Source organism: Phascolarctos cinereus, unplaced genomic scaffold, assembly GCF_003287225.1.
Source record: "Phascolarctos cinereus isolate Bilbo 61053 unplaced genomic scaffold, phaCin_HiC Scaffold_1;HRSCAF=81, whole genome shotgun sequence".
Classification (NCBI taxonomy): Eukaryota; Metazoa; Chordata; class Mammalia; order Diprotodontia; family Phascolarctidae; genus Phascolarctos; species Phascolarctos cinereus.
In genome coordinates, this window is record NW_027555514.1 from 186,085,745 (window position 1) to 186,108,268 (window position 22,524).

General features: G+C 46.9%; 2 protein-coding genes across 3 annotated transcripts; both read left to right on the plus strand.

Annotated features, from left to right (window-relative positions):
- The first annotated feature begins 6,380 nt into the window (after positions 1–6,380).
- PTMS (parathymosin) lies at positions 6,381–11,346 on the plus strand. The gene is made up of 5 exons (XM_078155592.1): positions 6,381–6,733; positions 10,107–10,178; positions 10,339–10,417; positions 10,568–10,629; positions 10,794–11,346. Exons 1-5 carry the CDS (start codon positions 6,689–6,691, stop codon positions 10,842–10,844), a joined length of 309 nt encoding a protein of 102 aa, XP_078011718.1. The 5' UTR covers positions 6,381–6,688; the 3' UTR covers positions 10,845–11,346.
- Positions 11,347–13,668: 2,322 nt separating this feature from the next.
- Positions 13,669–21,602, plus strand: LAG3 (lymphocyte activating 3). 2 transcript variants are annotated; one of them, XM_020994356.2, is made up of 8 exons: positions 13,669–14,025; positions 14,215–14,374; positions 15,031–15,266; positions 15,896–16,153; positions 16,822–17,100; positions 19,435–19,677; positions 19,859–19,992; positions 20,299–21,602. In XM_020994356.2, the coding sequence occupies exons 1-8, from the start codon at positions 13,968–13,970 to the stop codon at positions 20,395–20,397; spliced, it is 1,467 nt and encodes a 488-aa protein (XP_020850015.1). In that variant the 5' UTR covers positions 13,669–13,967; the 3' UTR covers positions 20,398–21,602. The 2 variants fall into 2 exon arrangements, with proteins under 2 accessions (XP_020850015.1, XP_020850017.1); XM_020994358.2 differs by having other exon boundaries at positions 14,218–14,374.
- Positions 21,603–22,524: the final 922 nt, after the last annotated feature.

Sequence of the window (22,524 nt, forward strand, 5' to 3'; positions counted from 1 at the left end):
TTAAATTGCTTTTAGAAATTTACTGCTTGGTGGCATCATGCTTCTTCAGTTGCTCTACAGCCTGGACAGGAGATGCTTCAAGCCATGGGGTGACTTCATTAGAGTTAGTATCATCTATTCTAATGGAGAATGCCTAATTTCACTTTCTCTTAGAAAGGAGAAACTCCTCAGAAACTAATACTAAGAACATTGGACTTGCCTTGCCTTCCTAGTCAGCAACTCCCCAAATTTGGGGATTTATTGCTAGACAAGGTTCTCGGTGACATCTTCCAATCCATGTGGTTGATTATTGGTTAGTCTTAAATCCAACTGTACTAATAATATTCACACTGCACAAAAGAGACTGTCACTTTTGGACATCACTAACTAGGGAGGAGATAAGGGCTAGATATAATCTGGGAGGAGAGGCTGGAGCCTGACAACAGAATTTGAGAAAGAACAAGAAAAAAGAAGTGAGGAAAAGCAGGGTCATACCATGACAGAAGGCAATCTGGCTTTTGGCTAGAGGCCAATACAGCAAATTGTACTTGGTAGCCTAGAATTATGGGATTTTTCCCAGCCTACTCCAAGATTAATAGATGGAATGGTTCTATGCCCAAATATTTTGAGATAATGTGTTGAGCTAGAAGATCAATCAAATAAATATTCATTGAACTTCTGCTATATATCCAGCACTGTGCTAGGCACTGTTAGCAATACACAAGCATCATATATGATTTCTAATCTAGTTGGGGAGATAAGACTAATATGAAGAACAATGAGTAGACAGTATGTAATAAAGCAATAAATCCTGTGGTGCAGACTATATATAAATGCTGTAGGAATTCAGAAAAGAGGAAGATCAGTGATGGTTAGAATGGTCAGGGAAAGTTTGATGGGAGAGCTGGGACTTGAAGGATGGATAGAATTTATTTTTTAAAAATTGTTCAGAACTTAATAAACAACAAATAAAATGAGCATTTCCATATAAAAAGTGGAGCAAGTAATGAGGATTATATATCCAACTGTGAATTTCTATTACATGCAGCTTGCTTTTCTCTTTAAATACATAATAAATTCAATATATTACTTTTAAAGTTGTCCTGCTCATCCATGTTTCATTCTGAACTTTGTGCTGCTTACTTCTGAGCATTTTCTTTAAAAAAGATTCAGTGACCATTTTTTTCTTTCTTGCTAAATACTATTGCTATCGTCTTTCTCCAACCCCCAACTCTACCTCTGGAAAAAAAAGAAAAAGGGAAAAACAAAACACTTGTAGCAATATATAGTCAAGGAAAACAAATCCATACACTGGCCATATTAAAAAATTTATGTCTCATTCTGCACCTTGAGACCATCACCTTTCTGCCATGGGGTAGTTAACATGCTTCATCATAGGTCTACTAGTATATGGCTGGCCATTTCATTAATCAAACTTCTTAAGTTTTTCAGAATTGTTTTTCTTTACAGTGTTATTGTTGTCATACAGATAGTTCTATTTGGTTCTGCTGACTTCAGTCTGCATCAATTCATATGTCTTCCTATGTTTTCCTGGAACCATCCGTTTCATAATTTCTTATAGTACTAATATTCTATTATATTCACATACGGTAATTTATTCAGCCATTTCTCAATTGATGGGCACCCCTTCAGTTTCCAGTTCTTTGCTACTACAAAAAGACCTGCTATAAATACTTTTGTGCATATTTTCATCTTCCTTTGATTTCTTTGAGGTATAGGCATATTTGTGGTATTACTGGGTCAAAAGGTTATATAGAGTTTGGTTACTTTTGGGGTATAGTTCCAAACTGCTTTCCAGAAAGGCTAGACCAATTCACGGCTCTATTAACAGTGCCTGTCTTCCCTCAAGCCCTCAGCACTTCCAACAATTGTTACTTTCTTCTTTTCTTTTCTTTTTTTCTGTCATCTTTGCCAGTCTGATGAGTCTTGAGGTAGATTCCCAGAGTTGTTTTAATTTGCATTTTTCTAATTATTAGCCAGTTGGGGCATTTTTTTTCCTCACATGGTTATTGACAGCTTTAATTTCTTCCTTTGAGAACTGTCTGTTCACAATGTTGACCATTTAGTTATTAAGGAATAGTCTTTGTCCTTATATATTTGAATCAGATCAATGGATACGATTTATATAGGAGAGGAGAGAGCATTCCATACTAAAGAACAGGGAGGAGAGACTGTCCTGACCTGTGGACACAGCAATAAAAGTTAAGAACAGTGAGGTGGATTATTGAAGGCCTTGAACTTTGGGGAAAGCAATTTAGACTTGACACCTAGAAATGGGGAGGCAGACAAGCAAATGGATTCAAGTTGGCTTAATTCTAAGGCTTGTGAAGCAATGATGATGATGATGGTGAACAGTATTGTCTCTAGTTAAACATTCTTTATAAATGTGACAATGTTGTGATGAATTCTTATTTATTGAGTACTCCTTAGGCAGGCAACACATTCTCTTGATCTGTTAGACTTGTTTGGGCCTCAGAAGGAGCTCCATCTCCCTCAACTATCCTCTAGCTTAATATCTGAAAAGAGAAAAAAATAACAACAGCTAAGGCTGAAGGGGAGATAGGGAGGAAAAGGAACCCTTGATGAATGAAGTTAGTTCGGCCACCTAAGAACCTAATTTCTAACTCTTTTTTTCCAGGCTGGGGTTAGGAACAGGGATATTCTAAAATATAAATTTAGAATCAAAACCAAAAAAAGAACAAAGGAAAGGGAAGCTAAGGAGGAAAAGATTTCACTAGGACCGAGATGAGGATAATTCAGGTTGGGAATAATGACCACACAGCAGCCTGAGCAAATTTCTCCTATGCCATTCCATTGCTCCTCTCCTCACCACCCTCTGAAGGGTATTTAAAAAAAAATTAGTTTTCTTCACCAGATACCAGTCTCCCTCTAGGGCGATAATCCCAATAGGATAGTGCATTATATGCAAAATAGTCTAGTAAGAGCCTTAGAAATACTCAGATAGTCTATGGAAAAGAGCAGCCTTGTGACCATGTCCTGTACCCTGTCCTACTTATGGATAGACATACTCAGTCTCACGACCTTTGCAGAGAAGGGTGAAATTAAAATGGAAGTGGAGGTCTTCCAGGCATCCGGGGATGACTAATCATCCGCGAAGGAACCCTTCGGGCGGTGGTTGCAGCCCCCTACTCTCCAAGCCTTAGCCCTACTGCGCTTCCGACCTCCTTTCACTGGAGGCCTCTGGAGGCATTCAGGTGACGGCTGCCCATTATCTCAGGTAGAAGGTCAGCGTCCTCCCTCCACCCCTTCCCAGAAATGGGATGGAACCCAGGTCTCCTGCTTCCTAGTTTCGATTCTGCTCCCCTGGAACCCTGGTGTCCCAGTTCCCTGAATCTCCGGGGCTCTAGGGGAGCTTGGGGGCAGCATTCCCAGTGTCGGCTTCTCCTCTTCGCTTCCATCTCCCTGGAATTTTCCACTGCAGCTGCCTCGGCTCCCAGACACCCCTCCCTGGGCAAAAATCCCAGCCCCCTCCGCCCCTTCCCCAATCACACCCCATTCCCATTACCGCCCCGGGGGCCCAGCCCACACCCTACAGCTCCCACAGACAGCCCCAGTTGGAGAAATGGGGACTAAATCCCCTTAAGGGGGACTGAGAGGAGGGGTTCTTAATCAGGGGTGTGTGTTGGGGCGGTAAGAGGCGGGCAATTGGGGGCCAAAGCCCCCAAGGGGTTGGAGTGGAGGGGGGAGGGGGACTGGCCCCGCTCCCATACCCAAATAAGGAAGGGCAAGCGGATGGGTACTGGGATTGGCTGATTCAAATGAGCATTCCACCTGGCAACAGTGTTCCCATTGGCTGTTGGGAAAAATTGGAGGAAGGTGGATGGAGGGTGGTGGAAGGTGGTGGGAGGGCAGGGGGCGGGAGAGATAGGGTGGAGGTGACCAGAGTGTGTGGCGGGGTGGTTACCCGGGCAACCGGGGTAAGAACCCAGCAGGGTGTCCGAGACAGCAGGCGGGGCTGGGAGGCGGGGAAGAGGGACGGGAGGCGGGCGGCAGGAGGGAGAGGAAAGGAGACTGACAGGGAGAGGGTGAGAGAAACTGGGAGACAAGGAGAACGACATGGAGAGGGAAGAAGACAGACAGTGATGGATTCAGGGAGAGAAAGAAAGAGGGAAAGAGAAACACGGTGGGAAGAGAAAGAAATTAAGGGGAAAGATTGAGACAGGCTACGAAGAAAGATGGACAGAGATAAGCAGAACTGGGAGAGACAGACAAACATCATATGGTCAAAGAAAGATCAGAGGGAGGCTGGCATAGGTAAAGATGGGAGACACGGAAGAAAAGATGGAGAAAAGAGAAGGGGGACCCCAAGGTGAAATTAGATAGAGATATAGACCCAAGAATGATTTATTTCCATGCTCAATAAATATTAATGATGATTATTAATATTTATTAGGATTAATAATACAGTGTTCATTAATAATTATAACAGTATTAGGATGCTTATTCAAGTGAAAATGACCAAGAAAAAATTATGAGGAAAAATAATGGTAGAAGAATATAAGGATAAACAAACACATAAAACTTCCTGCCCTAAACCCCAGTTCAAGAACCTTTTCTCCCCTCTATAGGCATCCAGTCTCTGAGTCTTCTCCCACCTCAATTGCTCAGAAAGCTTGAGATTGAGCAAACTTTCCTAGTTTGCTTAAACTGAGTTTCCTAGGTTGAAGGTGAAGGGGAAAGAATGGCTGAGGTGGAGTGAGTTAGAATCCAAGAACTACAAAAGAGTGATAGATTCAAGGAGAGAGAATGAGTGAAAGAGAAACATGGTGAGAATATGAGGTTACGTTAGTAGAAAGGAAGGAGAGATATTTGGGAAGAGAGACTTTGAAGAGAGACTCATTTTATCATATGAGATATTTATGCTTACCACAGTGCCTGGCACATAAGAGGCTCTTAATAAATATGTATCTGCCCTAGAAGTGGGGGAGAGGGGAAGAAAAAGTAAGGAAAAAATTAAGCAAAATGGGGGGAGAAATGGTTGAGATTGAGAAAGTCCAGGTCATGAGGCCAGATAAGACAGGAAGCAGATAAGAGTGCTGCCTGGCTAAGACAAAAATGGGTAAAGAATGGGTAAAAAATTTAAAGAATGAGGGGGAGAAGTGGGTAGAACAGGGAACAAATGAAAGGATGACAGACATGGTCAGGAGATGAAATGATATGAAAGGATGGAGAAGGTGGAGAGAAGATGAAATGGAAGTAAAAGTCAAGTTTCAAAGGAGACAAGCAGATATAGGGAAAACATAATGGTAATTAGAGAGTAACTTGGGGGTGGGGGTGGGGGCAAAAGAAGAGGTGACTACAAAGAACTAGACCAAGAGGAAGAAAATTAGTTGAGAGGAGTTAGGAGATGGGAAGATTGGAGTAAGCAGAGGATCATGGAAAAGAGGCTCTGGATGTTCCTCAGAGTCAGGGTGAAGTAAACACAAATTCCAGTCACTCCTCAGCTAAAAGTGTGGACCCTCCTTCCCTCTATCTCCATCCTTCAAAGGTGCCAAGGGAAGATCGAAGGAATTGGGAGGGGAGGCCAGGCTCAGGAAGTTAAGCTCGGGAGCAGCTTTTTCCTCCTCTGTTCTCAGGCCTATGGTCCCTTGCCATAGCAGTCAAATACTTGCCTTACTCTTCACATCTGCCCCGACCCAGCTTGGCTCCCGAGGCCTCTCTTCTAAAGCTTTTTGAGCGCAAATAATAACAACGACAGCTCGAGTATACACGTGAGCACTTCAAGGTTTGCAAAGCACTTTACATATATTATCTCATTTGATAATGTATTTATTTGAATAATTGTGCAAATTATTGAGAATGTTTTAATAATTAACATTTGATAATAAACATATTTTAAATGTAAGAGTTGTTACACCCTCTGGCCTTCTCTCCTAGCCCATGCCTAAAGAACTGCCTCCGAAATCCAAATCAGAAATCTGGAGAGAGCCCACCTAACAAGAGCCCCACCCCTTCCCACTCCACTCTTTTTTCTCCTTTCCCTTCATCCCCTCGGTCGCATCCTTTCTCCAGTTTCAGTCTCTGCTCTGTCTCCCTGTATGACTTTTGACTCTTTGTCTCTGTCTTCTCCTTTTATCATTCTCTCCCACTTCCCTCCGTCTTCTGTCTCTTCTTTCCCTGTGCGTCTGTCTTCTTTCTCCGTCTCTTCTTTCTGGGTCTCTGTTTCTTCTTTCTCTGTCCCTCTCCCCTCTCCTCCTCCTCTCATTTCCATCCTCCTATCCCCACCTCTCCAACCTCCTCTTTCATCTCCCTCCCCTCCCCTTTCCTTTCCTAGCCTTGCCTTCCCTTTCCTCCCCTCTCCTCCCAGCTCCCGCCTGCCCCACCCCTGGGAAGCCCCTCCCGTCGGGCAGCGCCGCCTTATAAGCGGGTTCCCTGGCCGTGGGCGGCAGCGGCTGGTCGGCGGCGGCTCTGCTGGTGCGGGGGCGACGAGCCTAGGGACCTGGGGACCGAAAGCCGTGCACCTGCGGGCTGAAGGAAGGACAGCTCTCTGCGGGTCTCTGCTCCAAACCCTCCCCCGCCCCACCCCATTCTCCGTCCTCGTCCGGGGGGTCGGAGCTTGCAGAGAGCGCAGTCGCCGCCACCGGATCCCCCCAGCCGTCCAGGGGCTCCCTCCTCCCGGGATCCGGGACCCCGGCTCCCTGCCCGCCCCGGCCCCGGCCCCGGCACCATGTCGGAGAAGAGCGTGGAGACAGCGCCCGAGCTCAGCGCCAAGGTACGGGGGGCGCAGGGAACTGAGCCCTGAGCCCTGCGCCCTCGGGGTCAGCGGATCCGCTGCCTCTCCGCGTCCCGCGCCGCCCTCTCCCTCTAGGCATCTCTCGCCGCCTCTCCCCGAGCTCCTTCCCCGACTCCCCTCGGCTCCCCAGCAGCTTCTGGATTGTGCCATGGGCACCCTCCCCCGCCGCCCGCTCGGGAGCCTGGCTCTCCATACCCCGGCTCCCCTCAGCTCCCGCCAGCGCCCTCTAGCTTCCCCGTCCGCCGCCACTACGGCTCCTTTGCTGCCGAGGACCCCAAAGTGCTCCCTCGGATGCCCCGGGTGCCCCTCCTTGACCTGGTCATTTTCTGTGCCGTGCTCCCTGTCTTTCTTCTCACTTTTCTTTCACCTCGCGTCCGGCCCCTTAGCCTCCACTCTTCTTCGTCCGACCTCACCTTGACTCCCGGTAAGAGGTTTGAGATCCACGAGTGGAACCGGAGCCTCGAGAGGCTCTTTTTCTCCTCTGCCCCGATCTCCCTGCCTCTTCCCTGCAGAGGTTAAAGCCACTGTCTGTCCATTTGCGGTCTTCCTTCCCTTCCCTTCCGTCTGTATCCATTTGTTTCCCGCAGTTGGCCCTTAGCTTTCCCTTCTCGCCATCGAACCCGTCCCCATTCCTAAAGATTGTGGATACCTTAGGCAAAAAGGGAAGAACGAAGGAGAGGTTAAATCTGTGCACGCCATCCCTCTCCCCTGCCCTGCATTCCGTTACAACTTCCTCTTTTCTAGTCCTCCTTTCCTTCTCTCATCTGAGCTTGCCGAGTCCTGTCAGAGGGCCGATTTGGAAATTAATGGGGCCAAGGTTTAGAGGCTGGAAGCCAAGAGCTGGGGACCTGGGAGCTTGAAGAGCTGGGGGTGGAGGCCTCCCTGAGGCTTGGCAAAGAAAAGGAGGCAGAACCAATGGGATTAAAGGCAGTGGGGGAGGGAGGGAAGAGTGTGTGTTCCTGTCCTTGGTCTCTTAGATTCTTATGCTTGTATGTTCATGGGAGCCTAACAAAGTATATACTATGTGTGATGGCATGTGACTGAGTTAGGTGTTATTATATGTAAAACCAACCATGGGTATGTACCTCTCAGTGTGAAGTGATTGTGGGTCTGAGTGTGTCAGTATGTGAGTGGTTTTAGGACACATGAAAGGCAGCTTGTTACAGCAGAAAGAACTCCGAACTAGGAATTAGGAGACCTGAGTTCTGGTCTACTGTCCACTCACTACCTGGTTGGGTGACCTTGGGCCAAGTTCTTTCTCCTTTCTGGGCCTCAGTTTCTTCTGTAAAATGAAGAAGTTGGAGGAGCTCTAAACTGCATTCTAAGCTGTAAATCTGTGATTCTAGAGCCATGATGGGGCTGGGGGCGGGGGAGGAGGAGAAGAGGTCATGAATGCACAGTGTCTTTGTTGTGCTGTTTGTGGTCTTGGTGCATATCGTGTTAAGATGTCCAGACACCAGGCCATGTGTCTCTGTGTATACTATAGCTTGGGTACTTCTCTTTGGTTCTGTGTGTGTATTTGAATCAGTGTCTGTCTGTGTCAGTGTTTGGGGAGAAGTGTGTAAATGAGGCCAGAGAATGCTTGGCACAGAGAAAGCTTAGTAGCACTAGGGCCTTGTACCCCTCTTGGGGGAGGAAAAACAAAACAAAACCAGGGACAGACAGTGACCAAGCCAGGCAGGGGTGACAGGAGGAGTGGACTCAGTCCCCTGGACTTTGGCCTTCCTGGCACTTTGTAGCTGTCTCCCCCTTCCTTCCTCTCTTATCTCTCCTGACCCAGATGGGAAACTCAGACCATAGCTTAAAGAGGCACGGGGCCTCCTAGTGAGATAGGAAGGAGCCTGGACCGAATCTCAGCTTTCTAATGCTAGGATGAGAGACCATCCCTATCCCCAGGGAGAAGAAGAAGAGGTGGAAGAAATGACCTACAGACCATGTGGCTGGGAAATGGGGATAGAGAAGCAGGGTGTTAGGGGAGACTACAAGAGAGAAGGAAAGAGAGTAGGTGCTTCCTCATGGAGAGGGGAAGAGAGTCTCTATAGACCAATCAAATGTAACACACTCTCACTAGGCTCCCCCCCTTCTAATCTTCCTTCAGAATGGGGACATACAGAGTGACCTACTCGTAGACAGAATTAAGTAAACATGTGTGGAATCTGAGGCACACAGTATTGCACACTCACATTGGAACTGATCACATGGAAAATTAAAGGGATACAAAAAATACCCTTACAGTGTTAAGAGGGAGGGGGAGGGAGGACTTTGAGCCTTAATGAGTATTTGTTCTTCCGCTCCTACTGATAGGAGCCACTCACAGGGGACTTGAAGTGGGGATGGGGTAAAGAGAATGCTGAGCCTCTTGGGGTAAAGAGGAAGACAGTAGGTGCTGGAGGAGTGAGCCTGACCCCCTTCTGCATTCTCAGACCATCCCAGACTTGCTCCCTGGCCTTGGGCCATAAGCCACCTGTCTATTTTTATTGTATTATGTCTTCTTTCCATCCTATTCTTCATTCTTTCTCTCCTTCTCTTTTCCCCCCTGGTACCCATCCCCCACCTGACCTGCTACCCCAGCAATGGCTGCTTCCACCCCCCCCCCCCCCGGCAAGAACTTTGCAGAAGGAAGGAGGAGCTGGAGTCAGGGGAAGGCACTTGACCTTGTGACCCACTTTGGGACCTAGTATAGGAAGAGTTGAGGGCTGAGGAGGACACTAGTGGAGTGCTGCTTCAGTTCGGGTAGAATGTCTGGAGGAATATCCAGCATAAAAGGGAGACACAGAGACAGAGACTAAGAGAGACAAAGGAGGAGACCAAAGGGGAACGAAGCTGGGGGAGGCTGTGAGGTGGGGGGGGTAAGTGATGCTCAAGAGAAAACATTCAGATAGAGGCCCCAGAGGTAGACAAAAGGCAGAAGGGTGGGCAGTGGGAGGGGGCCTGGCGGAGGAGGAGGGACATTGGGAGGGGGTGGGGCATTAAGGGCCAGAGCAGATGGAAGGGATTTGCTTTGCTGAGCTGAGCTTTTCAGCCACTCAAAGAGGGGTGGGGGGCAGAGAAGGGGGTGTTCAGGGAAGTGGGAATCAGCAAGCCACCAAGGTGATGATCTTCTGTTTCTTCTCAATCCCTTCCCCACATGCAGCCTATAGGGAGGAGTTATCTAGAGTAAAACTTGGCACCTTTCCTGTCCCACATGAAGAGGCATTGGGGTGCTTTGTCACACCATACTAATGCCCTCCCTTCTTCCAGGGAGCTGCTTGAGGGTGGGGGCAAGGGGAGAACAGGACAGTGATAGAAAGGCAATTCACTATTTGGTGAATATGGTGGTAAGAGGCAGATGACCTGTTTGTCCCTTCCACAGGACCTGAAGGAGAAGAAAGAAAAAGTAGAGGAGAAAACTAGTCGGAAAGAGAGGAAGAAAGACGTGGTAGAGGTACAGAGGGGAAGAGAGGGTGGTGAGCCATGATGAGACCTTAACATCCCTGGGGGTCTATTGCCTGAGGTCCCTGTCCCTCCCCCTCCCCCTCCTCCCAGGGACTAATCTATTGGGTACATGCCCAAACCAACATGATCTTGTTTTCTGGTACTCATAGGAGGAGGAGAATGGAGCAGAAGAGGAGGAGGAGGAAACTGCAGAGGATGGAGAAGATGATGATGAGGGTGAAGAGGAAGGTGAGATCAAAGAGTGTCAGGGATGATGGGGAACTATGGAAGTAGAATCAAGTCAGAGTTGAAGAACTGAAGCAAGGGTCAGGGGCTACTTCCAGTGGTCTCTGGAGATGACCTTTGCCCCTCCACAGTGACCAATTTCTGGCTTCACAGATGAGGAAGAGGAGGAAGATGATGATGAAGGGCCCGCACTGAAGAGAGCTGCTGAGGATGAGGTTGGGGCTGGGTCCAGGGTTTGGAGGGGATGTCAGGGGAATGACAGCTCCTGGGGCCCCTTTCAAGTCTGAACCGAGATCCTCCGGAGTAGGGGGCAGAGCTGGGATGAGAAGGGGATCCTGCTTCTGTTTTGCACTCATGTAGATCCTCTTTCCCTCTGCAGGATGAAGCCGATCCCAAAAGGCAGAAGACAGAAAATGGGGCATCGGTGTGAGCCTCAGCCATCTGGGCTGAGGGTGGGGAGGACCCCCTGGGGCCTGGAAGTGAGATGGGGAGGGATAAGTGCAGCGGCCTTTCACCTGGCTCCCTGTTCTGGATTCCTCCCCGGAGCTGTCCCCCTCCTATTCTCCCCAGCCTTCTTACTGTTCCCTCTCCAGATATCCCAATTTTTACCTCTCTATTCCTTCACCTCCTGAACTTTCCCTATCCCTGAGCTCCCCAGCTGCTCCCCAGACTACTCTTCTTTTCCATATCCTCATATCTCCTCTCATCCCCCAGTTGATTCTTCAAAATCCAGTTCTACCCCTTTACACATTCCTAGATTTCCCCTTCTGCCTTCTCTCCCACTCTCCCTGCCTGATCCCTGGATCTCCCTCAGATTCCCCACCCCCTCACAGCACCAGGCTGGGGTTGGGGCTGAGCCCCACACCTGCCCCCTCTCCCCTTTATCCTTTTTGTATAATTTAATAAAGAAATGGTCGCGCTTCTGTTTTTAACCTGCCTCCTGCTTCCCCCGGCTGACCAGTGTGTGTGTGTGTGTGTGTGTGTGTGTGTGTGTGTGTGAGAACAAAGGTACAATTTCAGTCTTTTGGGAATCTTCCTCTCTTCAGGGAATAACGAAATAACAATCCTCTTTTCCCTAATTCTCTCCCACCCGGCTGAGAGCTATCCCTATACTCAAAGAACTTGGGGCCCACCAAACACAGACGCTGGATAGCCACATTAGCTTTATAGAAAATCTTTCTGTACATCACTGTCCACCAAATTTCCCATCCTTTCTTCCTCCACCTCCTCTTCATTCTCTGAGAGGAAGTAGATCTGAAGATGTCTGGGGTGTGCCCTCTACCCTCCCATGCCTTTTCCTCCTCTCCTTTCCTGCTTCCCTCACACACTTGCACACACATTGGCATATACATTCACAAAGACATAATGCTGAATGGAGCATAAAGCTATTGAGATTGTGGCAATTTTGCTGACCCAGGCAAATACAAAAAGGCTTAAGACAGGAAGCTGTAAGGGAAGAGGGGAGTAGCATGCTTATTGCTACTGGGAAAAGGGGTGTGGGCAAGGATGAGAGCTGCACTCTGGGATCCCTAAAGTTTAGGGACCTAATCTTGACTGCCCAAAGTTTTGTTGTCTTCCTCTTGAGCTATTCCATCTCCCTAGAGATTGTGGTGAGGTGGAAAGATCCCTGCACTCAGAGTCCTAGCTCTTACTTGCCTTCCAAAGCCTTGGTTTGCTCATGGGTGAAATGAGGGTAATAATACTTGCATCTTGAGCTTATTGAGAAAACAGATGAAGTAACGTGTATAAAGTCCTTTGTAAACAGAAACCTCTACATATGTGAATTACTATTTTATTATTAAAATTAATTATTAATATAATTTTCTCTAATAGAAAAAGGGAAGATTCCCCAAACTATGTTCATGCCCCTTCTGGGCTGGGGTGTGTGTGTGTGTGTGTGTGTGTGTGTGTGTGTGTGTGTGTGTGTGTGTGTGTGTATGTGCACACTCTTGAACTGGAGAGCATGCCTTTGGGTCTCTCTCGAATTGAGAGAGGAGAATAGAAAAAACAATTGGAAAGGCTTCTTCCTTCCTTATTTTATTATTATTATTTCTTTTGGTTGGGCAATAGGGGTTAAGTGACTTGCCCACAGTCACACAGCTAATAAGTGTTATGTGTGTCTGAGACTGGATTTGAACTCAGGTCCTCTTGAATCTAGGGCGGGTGCTCTATCCACTGCACCACCTAGCTGTCCCCCTTCCTTCCTTTTTAAATGCCTCTTCTTTCTCTCCTTTGAAATCGATCTTTTCTTGTCTATATCTCTTTCTCTTAGTGTTTTTCTCTGCACCTGTGTCTCACCATCTTTCTGTCTCATGCCAAGTCTTCTTTCTCCTCTCCTTGGTTCAAGACCAGCTTGGGTTAAAACCTGAGGTATTAGGAGGGGTGGCTTAAGTGGCATTTTTGACTCAATGGGCTTCATCTTTCTATTCAAAGTCTTTCATTACTTCACTGGCCTCTACTAGGTATTAACCAGAGCATCACATTTGGAGGCAGAGGATATGGGTTCAAATTCCAACTGCTACTTGCTGCTACTTATCTTGGGCAAGGCACTTTAATTCTCTGCGCTTCAGTTTCCTCATCTATAAAATAGAAAAGTTAAACCATGCAATTTCTTAAGATCCTTACCAGTTCTAAATACTGTGATCTTAGCAGTAGAACAAGTGTGCAGGGGCGGGCTTTCATTTGTACCTCTATCTTCCTCTGGGGTGCAGGGCTGCCTCCCAATTTGCCCTATTCCCTGGGACCGTGGGGACTGTGGGGAGAATTAAGTCTTGGAGAAATCCTAGGTAGGGAGAGGGGTGATAGAAATAGAAGAATAGGCAAAAGGTGTGAAGAAAAGGAATGTTAACCAAGGAAGGGTCTTTAGGTGGGAGTGAATCAGTCATTCAATTCATCAGCAAGTATTAAGCACCTACTATGTGTCAGGCTTTTTGCTAGGCACTGGAGATATATATGTACAAAGAATGAAACAATCCCTCCTCTAAAGGAGGTTACATTCTAATAGGGAAAAGTGTAGACGAAGGGCAGGTTTGGAATGCCTTTGGGTGGGGGAGTGAAGGGCAGAGAGAACCTTGGGTTAGGGAGGGAGAAGAACCCAGGACAGAAAGAAGTAAACAAGGGGAACATAACAGTAGGGGCGGGGATTGGTGCTGCTGGGAATCAGCCCCCTCACACTTTCCGATGTGAATCGAAAACAGTGAGCCCCAGAGGTGGAAGGAGGGGGGCAATAGAGGGGGGAAGTGGGGACCGTGGGGGAGAAAGAGGAGGAGGTATCATTGCTACTGGGAAGACAGGACATCAGAGAAGTACTCCACTCCAGCACTAGCCTCTCCCTTTTGTTCTTTGGCCTTTATTCCTTCAGCCCTCTCTGAATTCTGCTCACCTGATTTCTCTCTCCATTCCTCCTGTCCTCTTACTTCCTGCTTTCTACCTCCATATCCTAGCACCTAGTCTCTGGCTCTATCTTTCTCCTGGCATCCTCCCTACACTTCCCTCCCATCATCTCTAGCCTGTGCTTCCTTGGAGGGCCTATTCAGGCCTCCTTGGAGGAGAGATGCTGTGGGAGGTGAGATCCCTAGCCCAACTGCTGCTACTGTTGCTGGTTGCCAGAGGTAAGCCGTGGAGAGGGGCTGGTTTCTGTGTACCTGCAATTGGGTGGATGGGATTCTCTATAAGATTCCTTGGAGATTGCCACATCTTTGAGTGGGCTGTCTTAAGAGTTTTCCTCAGGTAGATTGTGTAACTCTAAGCCACTCTCCCCAGTTTCTACCTCATTTTCCCCAGCTTCTCTCCTTCTCCAGCAGGGACTCAAATACCCAGGAAAGAAGTCCAGGTGGTATGGGCTAAAGAGGGTTTCCCTGTTCAGCTCCCCTGCATCCTCTCAAGCATCCACCAAAACCTCTCTAGGAGGCACAGTTTTCTTTGGAGGGTGACTGTCACCTGGCAGCGCTGGCAGGACAGGTATGGACCCCAAACTCAGAAACCCAAATGTCTAATTCAATTCAAACTGTAGTGATACCTCTTTCCCCCTCAAATCACACCTTTCACACCTGTCCACCAGTTTATTCCTGTTTCCAGGCCCTTTGTTCTATTCCCCAAACTTCCCTATCACCTAGAACCCCCTCATCTTCTCCCTCTTAACTCTTCACCCTGGGCTTGCCTGTTTTTAATCCATCCCATCCCACCCTGAGATGTTCTAGGTTGCCTAGCCTGCATTCTACTACTCCCTGTCTCCTCAAGAAATAGGCCTCTGCCATTCCAGCATCCTATGGGATGCTTTCTGTTCAATGACAATCCAATTACTGCTCTTAGGGTATCCTTGCTCCCTATCACTCCATACTGTAATGCAGAGAACTAGAATGGGTGTGTGGCAGTTGTGACATTTCCCTTTTGCATTTTAATTTTCTCATCTATGAAATGAGAGGAAAGGACTCAATTATCTTCAAGGGATCCCAGCTCTGAGCTTTTGTGAGTTCTTCTTTCTCTCTCTTCCTTTTCTGTCCCATCAACCCCAAGCCTCATCTTTGTCTCTACAATTTAGGTGTCATTTCTCCTCTCTCCTACCAGACAATTTATCTCTTTCTTCCTTGCTCCTCTCTCTTTTTCCCCTTCCACAGGACTCCCCAAGCCAGCTGGTACACAGTGTTCAGGGTGGGGCCAGGTGGTTTGCGGAGTGTTAGGCTTCCCCCACAGCCCAGGCTGCAACTAGGAGGGCTCAGCCTCCACCAGGGAGATTTCTCACTATGGCTGCGCCCAGCCTGGCTCACAGATGCTGGGGAGTACCGAGCCCGGGTCCACTTTGAGAATGGTGATTTGAGATGTCACCTCTGCCTCCGCTTTGGCCAAGCCTCTGGTACGTAAGGGGGAGGCAATGAATGAGCCGGGGAAGCTGGGGCCAGGAAAAGAGTCATGAGGAGGTGACAACCTCAATTTCCTCACCTTAAAATCGGACCAGATGATTTCCCAAGGCTAACTAACTTGAAATTCAACAGAGCCTACGAGAAGCCTTCTCTCTGTTAGCATCACCTCTCCCCACCCCCACTCCACTAACCTTGCAACCACATCATAGCCCCAAAAAAAAAATTCTGGGGGAGAGGAAGAAGAGGGTGGGGTCAGGGGTGAGCTAAATTAAGAGAGGAGTGGTGGAGACATTGTATCATTATCCTCTTCCTACTCATAGTGAGCATGAGGGATTTGACTCCTCATCCGAAATGAGGGACAAGAATGTGATTCATTCATCCTTTGTAGTAGGAGACAAAGGACAGGAGGATCCTATGGGTGGGCTTGGAGAGTGGGGTGGGTAAGAAATATGATTTAATCCATTCACCAGATACTAATTAAACACCTGCTACGTGCAAGGACACAGTGCTAGGTACTGGCTGGGTGGTTCAGAGTATGAGAGACTAGGGCTTTGCTATCAAGGAATTTACAATGTAATTGTGGAAATATACTGAGAGTGATGTCTTTTCTCCCTCCTGGTAGTGACTGCCAGCCCTCCTGGGCCCATTATAACCTCAGGGCTGGTCCTTCTGAACTGTTCTTTCAACCGTCCAGACCTCCCGGAAGCTGTGCTCTGGTCTCGAGGCCGGGTACCCATAATCCCATCTTCCCGGCATTTGCCAGTTGGGAGTCTACTCTTCTTGTCCCACGTCACTCTCTCAGATGCTGGGCCTTGGGACTGTCACGTTATCTACCCAGATGGATTCAATGTCTCCATTACCCACCACCTCACTGTCCTGGGTAACTTACAGCCTCCTTTTCCCTCTTCAGAATTCCTGTTCCCTTTTCCCACTATAACCTTCCTTTTTCTTTTATTCTCTACCTCCTCCGTTATACCTATTGGTGACAAAACCAGCTTCTCCCACTCCCTGCACTCATCCCTCTAGACTTATTTGCATCATCCTTTCCTGGTCTTAGCAAACCCCTTCCTGGCTCACCTCACTAGGCTCTTCCTCCATCAGCCTTCTCCTTTGTAATTATGATCCCCTGAGTCCTACTCCTCTGGCAAATGTTTCCATCCTTTTCTGCACCCAATAAGAAGCCAGAACTGGTTGAGGACTCCCAGAAGCTTCTCCTTGGAGCCTTCAGCTCCTCCTACTTCCTGCTCCATTTTTCTCTCTCCTTTTTATTACCAGCCCAGCTGCCAGGATTCTCAGTCCTGGCACCCCCTCTATACTCACTAGATCCTCTCTGGAGGTATGAAGTCTTTTTCTTCCATGACTCCTGACTAGGAGAGCCTTTTCTCTCTTCTCATTCCCTCCAACTCTCTTCTGCAAGACCAGCCTTTTTATTTATATATATATAGATATATATCTATACCTCCCCATGCACCCTCCCCCTGCGTCTTTATACTGCCTTTCCTACAACCCTGTTGTGGGCCTTTGAACCTGATTCTGCCCTCTTTCTAGGTCTGGAGCCCCTAACCCAGAAGACGGTCTATGTGGGAGAAGGATCAAAGGTGGAGCTCCCCTGCCATCTCAGCCCTGCTCTAGGAACTATGCCAGGGCTAATTGCCCAGTGGACCTTACCTTGGGGCAGAGGCAGCTGCCTTGTGTCCGGAGATGACAAAAGCAGCTTTGCCCTGAGGCTGGACCATGTGAGCAGAGCCCAAGCAGGGGCCTACAACTGCAGCCTCAGTTTTCAAGGGCATCAGCTCAGTGCAGTGGTCACCTTAGCTGTCATTACAGGTCAGAGAACAGGGAAGAAGTCCAGGCTGGGTATGGTTCTAGAAGTTAGAGAAGGAAGGGCAGTGGACAGGAGAGTCAATAATAAACAAATTTAATAATAAATCCTCACAAAAATTCGGGCTGCTGGGCAGTGTTCAGAGGCTCAGGTCACTTCTGCTTACTTCCCCACCCCTTATAAAGTACAGAAAGTGCTAGCTGCTCCATAGACCTTTGGAAAAAACCTTTTTTTGCATGCTCTCAGTCTTTGGCTAAGGAAGAGAAACGGGCTTTAAGAATTTCTAGAAGTGAGACAAGGAGGTTGCAAGGAAATAATTGTAAGGGGTAGTAGTAAAGGCTAGACTCATTTACTGAGGGAGGTGGAATATATTCTGTAAACCTTCTCTTTATGAGGATCTAGGCTAGGATGAACTATCTGTAAAAGAATGACAACTTTCTATATTGATCCAGTGATCAAAGATCACAGTACTCCACAATCTCCATTCCAGCAAGTATTTACGTGCTAAGTTCGGGGGAATACTACTAATTAATAAAAGAAAGAAAGAAAGAAAGAAAAGAAAGAAAGAAAGAAAGAAAGAAAGAAAGAAAGAAAGAAAGAAAGCAAAAACCCTAGAATCACTTGAATTTTTTCCTATGTTAAATATTCCTGGAGCTGACCACCCCTTAGTAGCTTGAATACCTTCTGTACTTTTAGCCCCCTCCTACCTTGCCTCCTTTATTAATCTTTGTTTGTTCTACATATCTGGCCTTCCCTTGACCTAGGCCTAGCTGGAACCTCTGTTGAGATTTGAGGAAAGGATAGAGGGAGGAAGGAACAATCATTTATTCAGCACCAGTCACTGTGCTACTAATTGTTTTATAAATATTATCTCATTTAATTTTCACAACAACCCTGGGGGCTAGGTGCTATTATTGTCTCCCTTTTACTGACAAAGCTGAGGTAGATGGTGGTTAAGTGACTTGCCAAAGGTCACATAGCTAGTAAGTATCTGAGGCTGGATTTGAATTCAGGTCTTCCCACCTCCAGGCCCAGCACTTAGCTAGCGGCCTCAGTGCAATAGTCACCTTGAAGTGTTTATTTACAGAAGAGGGGTTTTTATTTATAGAAAAAGAGTAAGCTTTAAGGCAAGGAATGTTAAAACAATCCGGGCACTAGAAAGCTATCTGACCAGTGACAATTGGCAGGCCCTAAAATTCCTGCTTCCAGACTATTGATCCTGAAATTCCTTCAGGTTGGCCCAGGAGACCGGACTACCATTTTTGGCCTGCAGAGTTGCTCAGACTTGTCCTTTCTCCTAAGTTGCTCCAAGAGGACTTGGCTCCACTCTACTTTTCCAGGGAAGAATCGCTGATAACTGCCCTCTGCCCTTGTGATTATACACTATAATTGCACATTGGCAGGAATTTCCTTCATTCATCCATGTATTTGTTCATTCATTCATTCATTCATTCATTCATTCATTCATTCATTTATTTGCAAGAGTAGCAGAAATTATTATGTAAGGATGGTTATACTTTATAGATGTCACTCTAATGTCCACAAAAGAACCCCTCCTTTTTTTTTTTACAGTGTTTTTAGCCAAAGTTTGACAAGAAATAAACATTCATTGGTTGAAGCACTGTGCCATGGGGGACATCAAAAAGTATTAGATAGTCTCTGCTCTCGAAGAGGTTGAATTCTCTTTGAAGAGATGACATATGTACTGATTAGATACTTTAATACTTAGAGGATATATAATTTGTTAATGGGAGTGTTCCTGTCACTTCCAGTGCTTGCATACACCCTTAATCTTAGTAGATGATCTTTGATAATGACTGTGATTGACAATGAACATCTCCAAATGTTATTGGGCTGGTCCTTGAGCAACAGACAGGTCATTACAAAGCCACGCTCTAAACTCTGCTTGTATGGTCTTCAAGAACTCAAGAGTATCTCCATGCCATGATCAGTAGGAGTTTAGCATAAAAATATTTGTTGATTGAAAACTAACAATACAAGGTATGATGAGTTATTTCTAGCCATGATGTCTCTTCTGATCTTCAGTCTGGTATCACCGGCTGCCTATTGGATACATCCTAGATGTCTCGTTACTAACTTCAAACGCAGTATGCCTAAAAATAGACTCATCTTTTTCCCCAAACCAGTTCCCCACCTAGCCTTCCCTATTTCTGAAATGCATCACTATTTTGTCTCATCCAGGCTCAAACCTTCCTCTTTCCCATCTGATCCTTGGGGTGTATAGGATAGAGAGTAGTGAGATTGGGAGAACATGGCAGGGGAATGAGAAGAGAATGAGGTCAGGGTCCCCAAATGATCCTTCTCCCAATTTCTCACAGTGACTGCTAAATCCTTTGGATCTTCAAGTTCCAGAAAAGGGCTGCTTTGTGAGGTGACCCCAACGTTGAGGCAAGAGCACTTCCTGTGGACCACCTTGGATAATCAGACTCTGGAAAACCCACCAGGGCCCTGGTTGGAGCTGGGAGATGAGGAGCTACAGGTCGAGCAGTGGCAGTGCCGAGTATATCAAGGGACACAACAATGTGGAGCTGTAGTTTACAACCTGGGGCTTCAGGGCACAGGTCTGAGACCCCAAATCCCATGGTATCCCAACCTCAGCCTACAAATCCTGACCCCCTCTTCTGGGTTCCCTGAACCTTGCTCCTTCCCCAAATTCTGTTCTCCATTTTGCTTCTCCTGGTCCATCCCTCCTTCAACTACCACAGCCTTGTTCTTCTCTTTCCCTTCTACCTTGTCTCATAGGTGCCCAGCTCTCTGGGAGGAACCCAAAAGTCCTGAAAGGAGGGAAATATCTCCCTCTTCTCGTCAGCCTTGGCATTTTACTGCTTCTCTTTTCCGGGGTAGGAGCTGCTGTGTTTCGCTTACGACAAAGCAAGGTAAACTCTGGAATATGGTCTTACCTCCTGGAAAGTAGATCCACAGTCCACAGGACCATCCCCAAGATTCCCCCTCCTAAGAGAACCCTCCTCACAGAGATCCTCTCCAAAAACCTTTTCCCTTCCCCGAAGATTACACACCCTGCCCCAGGCCCTACTCCCTATCTGCCTGGGGAGGAAGTGCATTGGGAAAGCTGCCCCTGGGCTTCAGAAGGGAAGAGCTGGGGAGGAATAAGAAGGATGAGAAGGGGCTAATTCTGTCCAATGAGGAGTGTTGAAGTCAGTATCCCTCGTTTTCCCTACAAGCTGCCTGGGAGTTTTTCTGCCCTGGAAGATGCAGCTCAGAGGCCTCAGAGACAAAACAAGACAGAAGAAATGGAGCCAGAGAGCCAGTGTCAGAGTTAGAGCCTGCAACATTGGCAGGAGTGGTCCTGACATAAAGATGGGACAGTCCTCTGAAAAGCAGCTTCTTCCTTCCTCCAGATTTGCCTTTCCACACCAAGTAAATGCCACTTTCTCAGCAGGATGGCCTGTGGTTCCTCCATAGCCTATGCCTCCTCTATGTTTTTGCTTCCCTGGGAGACCCCCATGACCCACCTCTCCCAGGGCCTACCTGGCTCCTCATCAGCTTAGTTTGGTTTCTGTAGTACTTGTAAAGTTTTACAAAGCACTTTCTCCCCAACTCTGTGAGATGGATGGTGCAAATATGATGTGGTCTCCATTTTACATAGGAGGCTCAGAAAAATTAAGTGATTTACCTTTGGTCTTCCTCTCTCTCCATTTGTCTATTTCTGCCTCTGTCTTCTTCTTCTTCTTCTTCTTCTTCTTCTTCTTCTTCTTCTTCTTCTTCTTCTTTTTTTAGGCAATTGGGGTTAAGTGACTTGCCCAGGGTCACACAGCTAGTAAGTGTCAAGTGTTTGGTCTGAGGCCGGATTTGAGCTCAGGTCCTCCTGACTTCAGGGCCAGTGCTCCATCCATTGCATCACCTAGCTGCCCCTCTGCCTCTGTCTTCTTTCGTTTATCTGTCACTGTCTCTTCCTCTAATCTTGGCTCAGCCTTTTTTCTGAGGCTCCAAACAAGTCCCTAGTCCAACCCCTTCCACTTTCTTCCTAAACCCATGCCTCCCTAGTTTAAAACACTTTTGAATATATATTTTCTCTTTTTTTATTATGAACTTGACAAAAATAAAAATAAATAAACATGTCTTCATACAAAGAGTGGAAAAAAGAGGGTTGTATATAAAACTATGAATCTCTATCATGTCTGACTTAACAAATATATGGGGCAAGTAGATGTCACAGTGGATAGAGTGCAGGGCCTGCAGTCAGGAAGACTCATCTTCTTGAGTTCAAATTTGGCCTCAAATACTTACTAGTTGTGTAACCCAGGACAAGTCACTTAACTTTGCCTCAGTTTCCTTATCTGTAAAATGAGCTGGAGAAGGAAATGGCAAACCACTCTAGTATCTTTGCTAAGGAAACCCCAGATTTGGACAGGCCTGAAATGACTAAATCACAGGTATATTAAATTTACCACCCTGGTACCAACACTTCCCCTGCTTGTCTGTTAACCATTCAGAACCTGCTTTCTTTTGGGTGTTTTTAGTTTCATTGATGCTCTTTTTCTCCTTTTTAAGATTAAAAAAAATGACTATACATCTATATGCATTCTGTTATTTACATAGGGCTATCCAGTTTACAAAGTGTTGAGATACATTTTCTTTTTTTTTTCTTTTTCTTTTTGTGAGGCAATCAGGGTTAAGTGACTTGCCCAGGGACACACAACTAGTGAGTATCATGTGTCTGAGACTGGCTTTGAACTCAGGTCCCCCTGACTCCAGGACCAGTGCTCTCTCCATGAAATACACTTTCATTTCACTCCCAATAACCTTCGGGTGACATCTGATAGGTATTGCCCCCAATTTTACTTTTTTGCAGATAAGGAAATAGGCTGAGAGATTAAGTGATTTGCCCATGGTCACACGGCTACTCGGCGCCTGAGACTGGCTATCAAATTAGTTCTCTTGTGCTCCCAAGTCAAGTGCTTTTATCTTAATTTAAAAAATATTTTACCAGTACCTTTTTTTAAAGCAACATAGTCACATCCTCCCACATGAATTCTCCCCTATAAGAAAGAAAAACCAACTGACTACCTCTGACAATGTTCCTTACCTGTACCCCACTACCTCTCTCCCAAGGGAAAAGAAACATCTCATCACTGGTCTCCAGTCTTCTTCCTGCTTCACCACCCTGCCTTTCTGTGCTTTCCTTCTATTCCCTACTCTTCACTTCCCAAATGCAGTGTCTGCCCACCGTGTCCCCTCTGCGTTCATCACCTGTCTTACGTTCCTAATTGCAGTATTGGCCCAGGGTCTCCCCTCCCCCACCTACAATACACCAAATACACATCCCGCACCAGGGTGAGGGAGCACCAGAAGAGATGTTGGTCCTGTGGCTTTCGAGGAGGACACCTCCTTACTCTCCCTGAACACCCTACCCCCCCATCCATTGTCCCAGGCATGAGAACGTACTG

Excerpts from the sequence above, each read along its gene's own strand:
- PTMS (XM_078155592.1), top strand. The coding sequence starts at position 6,689 with ATGTCGGAGAAGAGCGTGGAGACAGCGCCCGAGCTCAGCGCCAAG. Across the intron at positions 6,734-10,106 it reads CGCCCGAGCTCAGCGCCAAG|GACCTGAAGGAGAAGAAAGA; the intron begins GTACGGGGGGCG and ends TCCCTTCCACAG. Across the intron at positions 10,418-10,567 it reads TGATGAGGGTGAAGAGGAAG|ATGAGGAAGAGGAGGAAGAT; the intron begins GTGAGATCAAAG and ends CTGGCTTCACAG.
- LAG3 (XM_020994356.2), top strand. The coding sequence starts at position 13,968 with ATGCTGTGGGAGGTGAGATCCCTAGCCCAACTGCTGCTACTGTTGCTG. Across the intron at positions 14,026-14,214 it reads ACTGTTGCTGGTTGCCAGAG|CAGGGACTCAAATACCCAGG; the intron begins GTAAGCCGTGGA and ends CTCCTTCTCCAG. Across the intron at positions 16,154-16,821 it reads CCACCACCTCACTGTCCTGG|GTCTGGAGCCCCTAACCCAG; the intron begins GTAACTTACAGC and ends CCCTCTTTCTAG.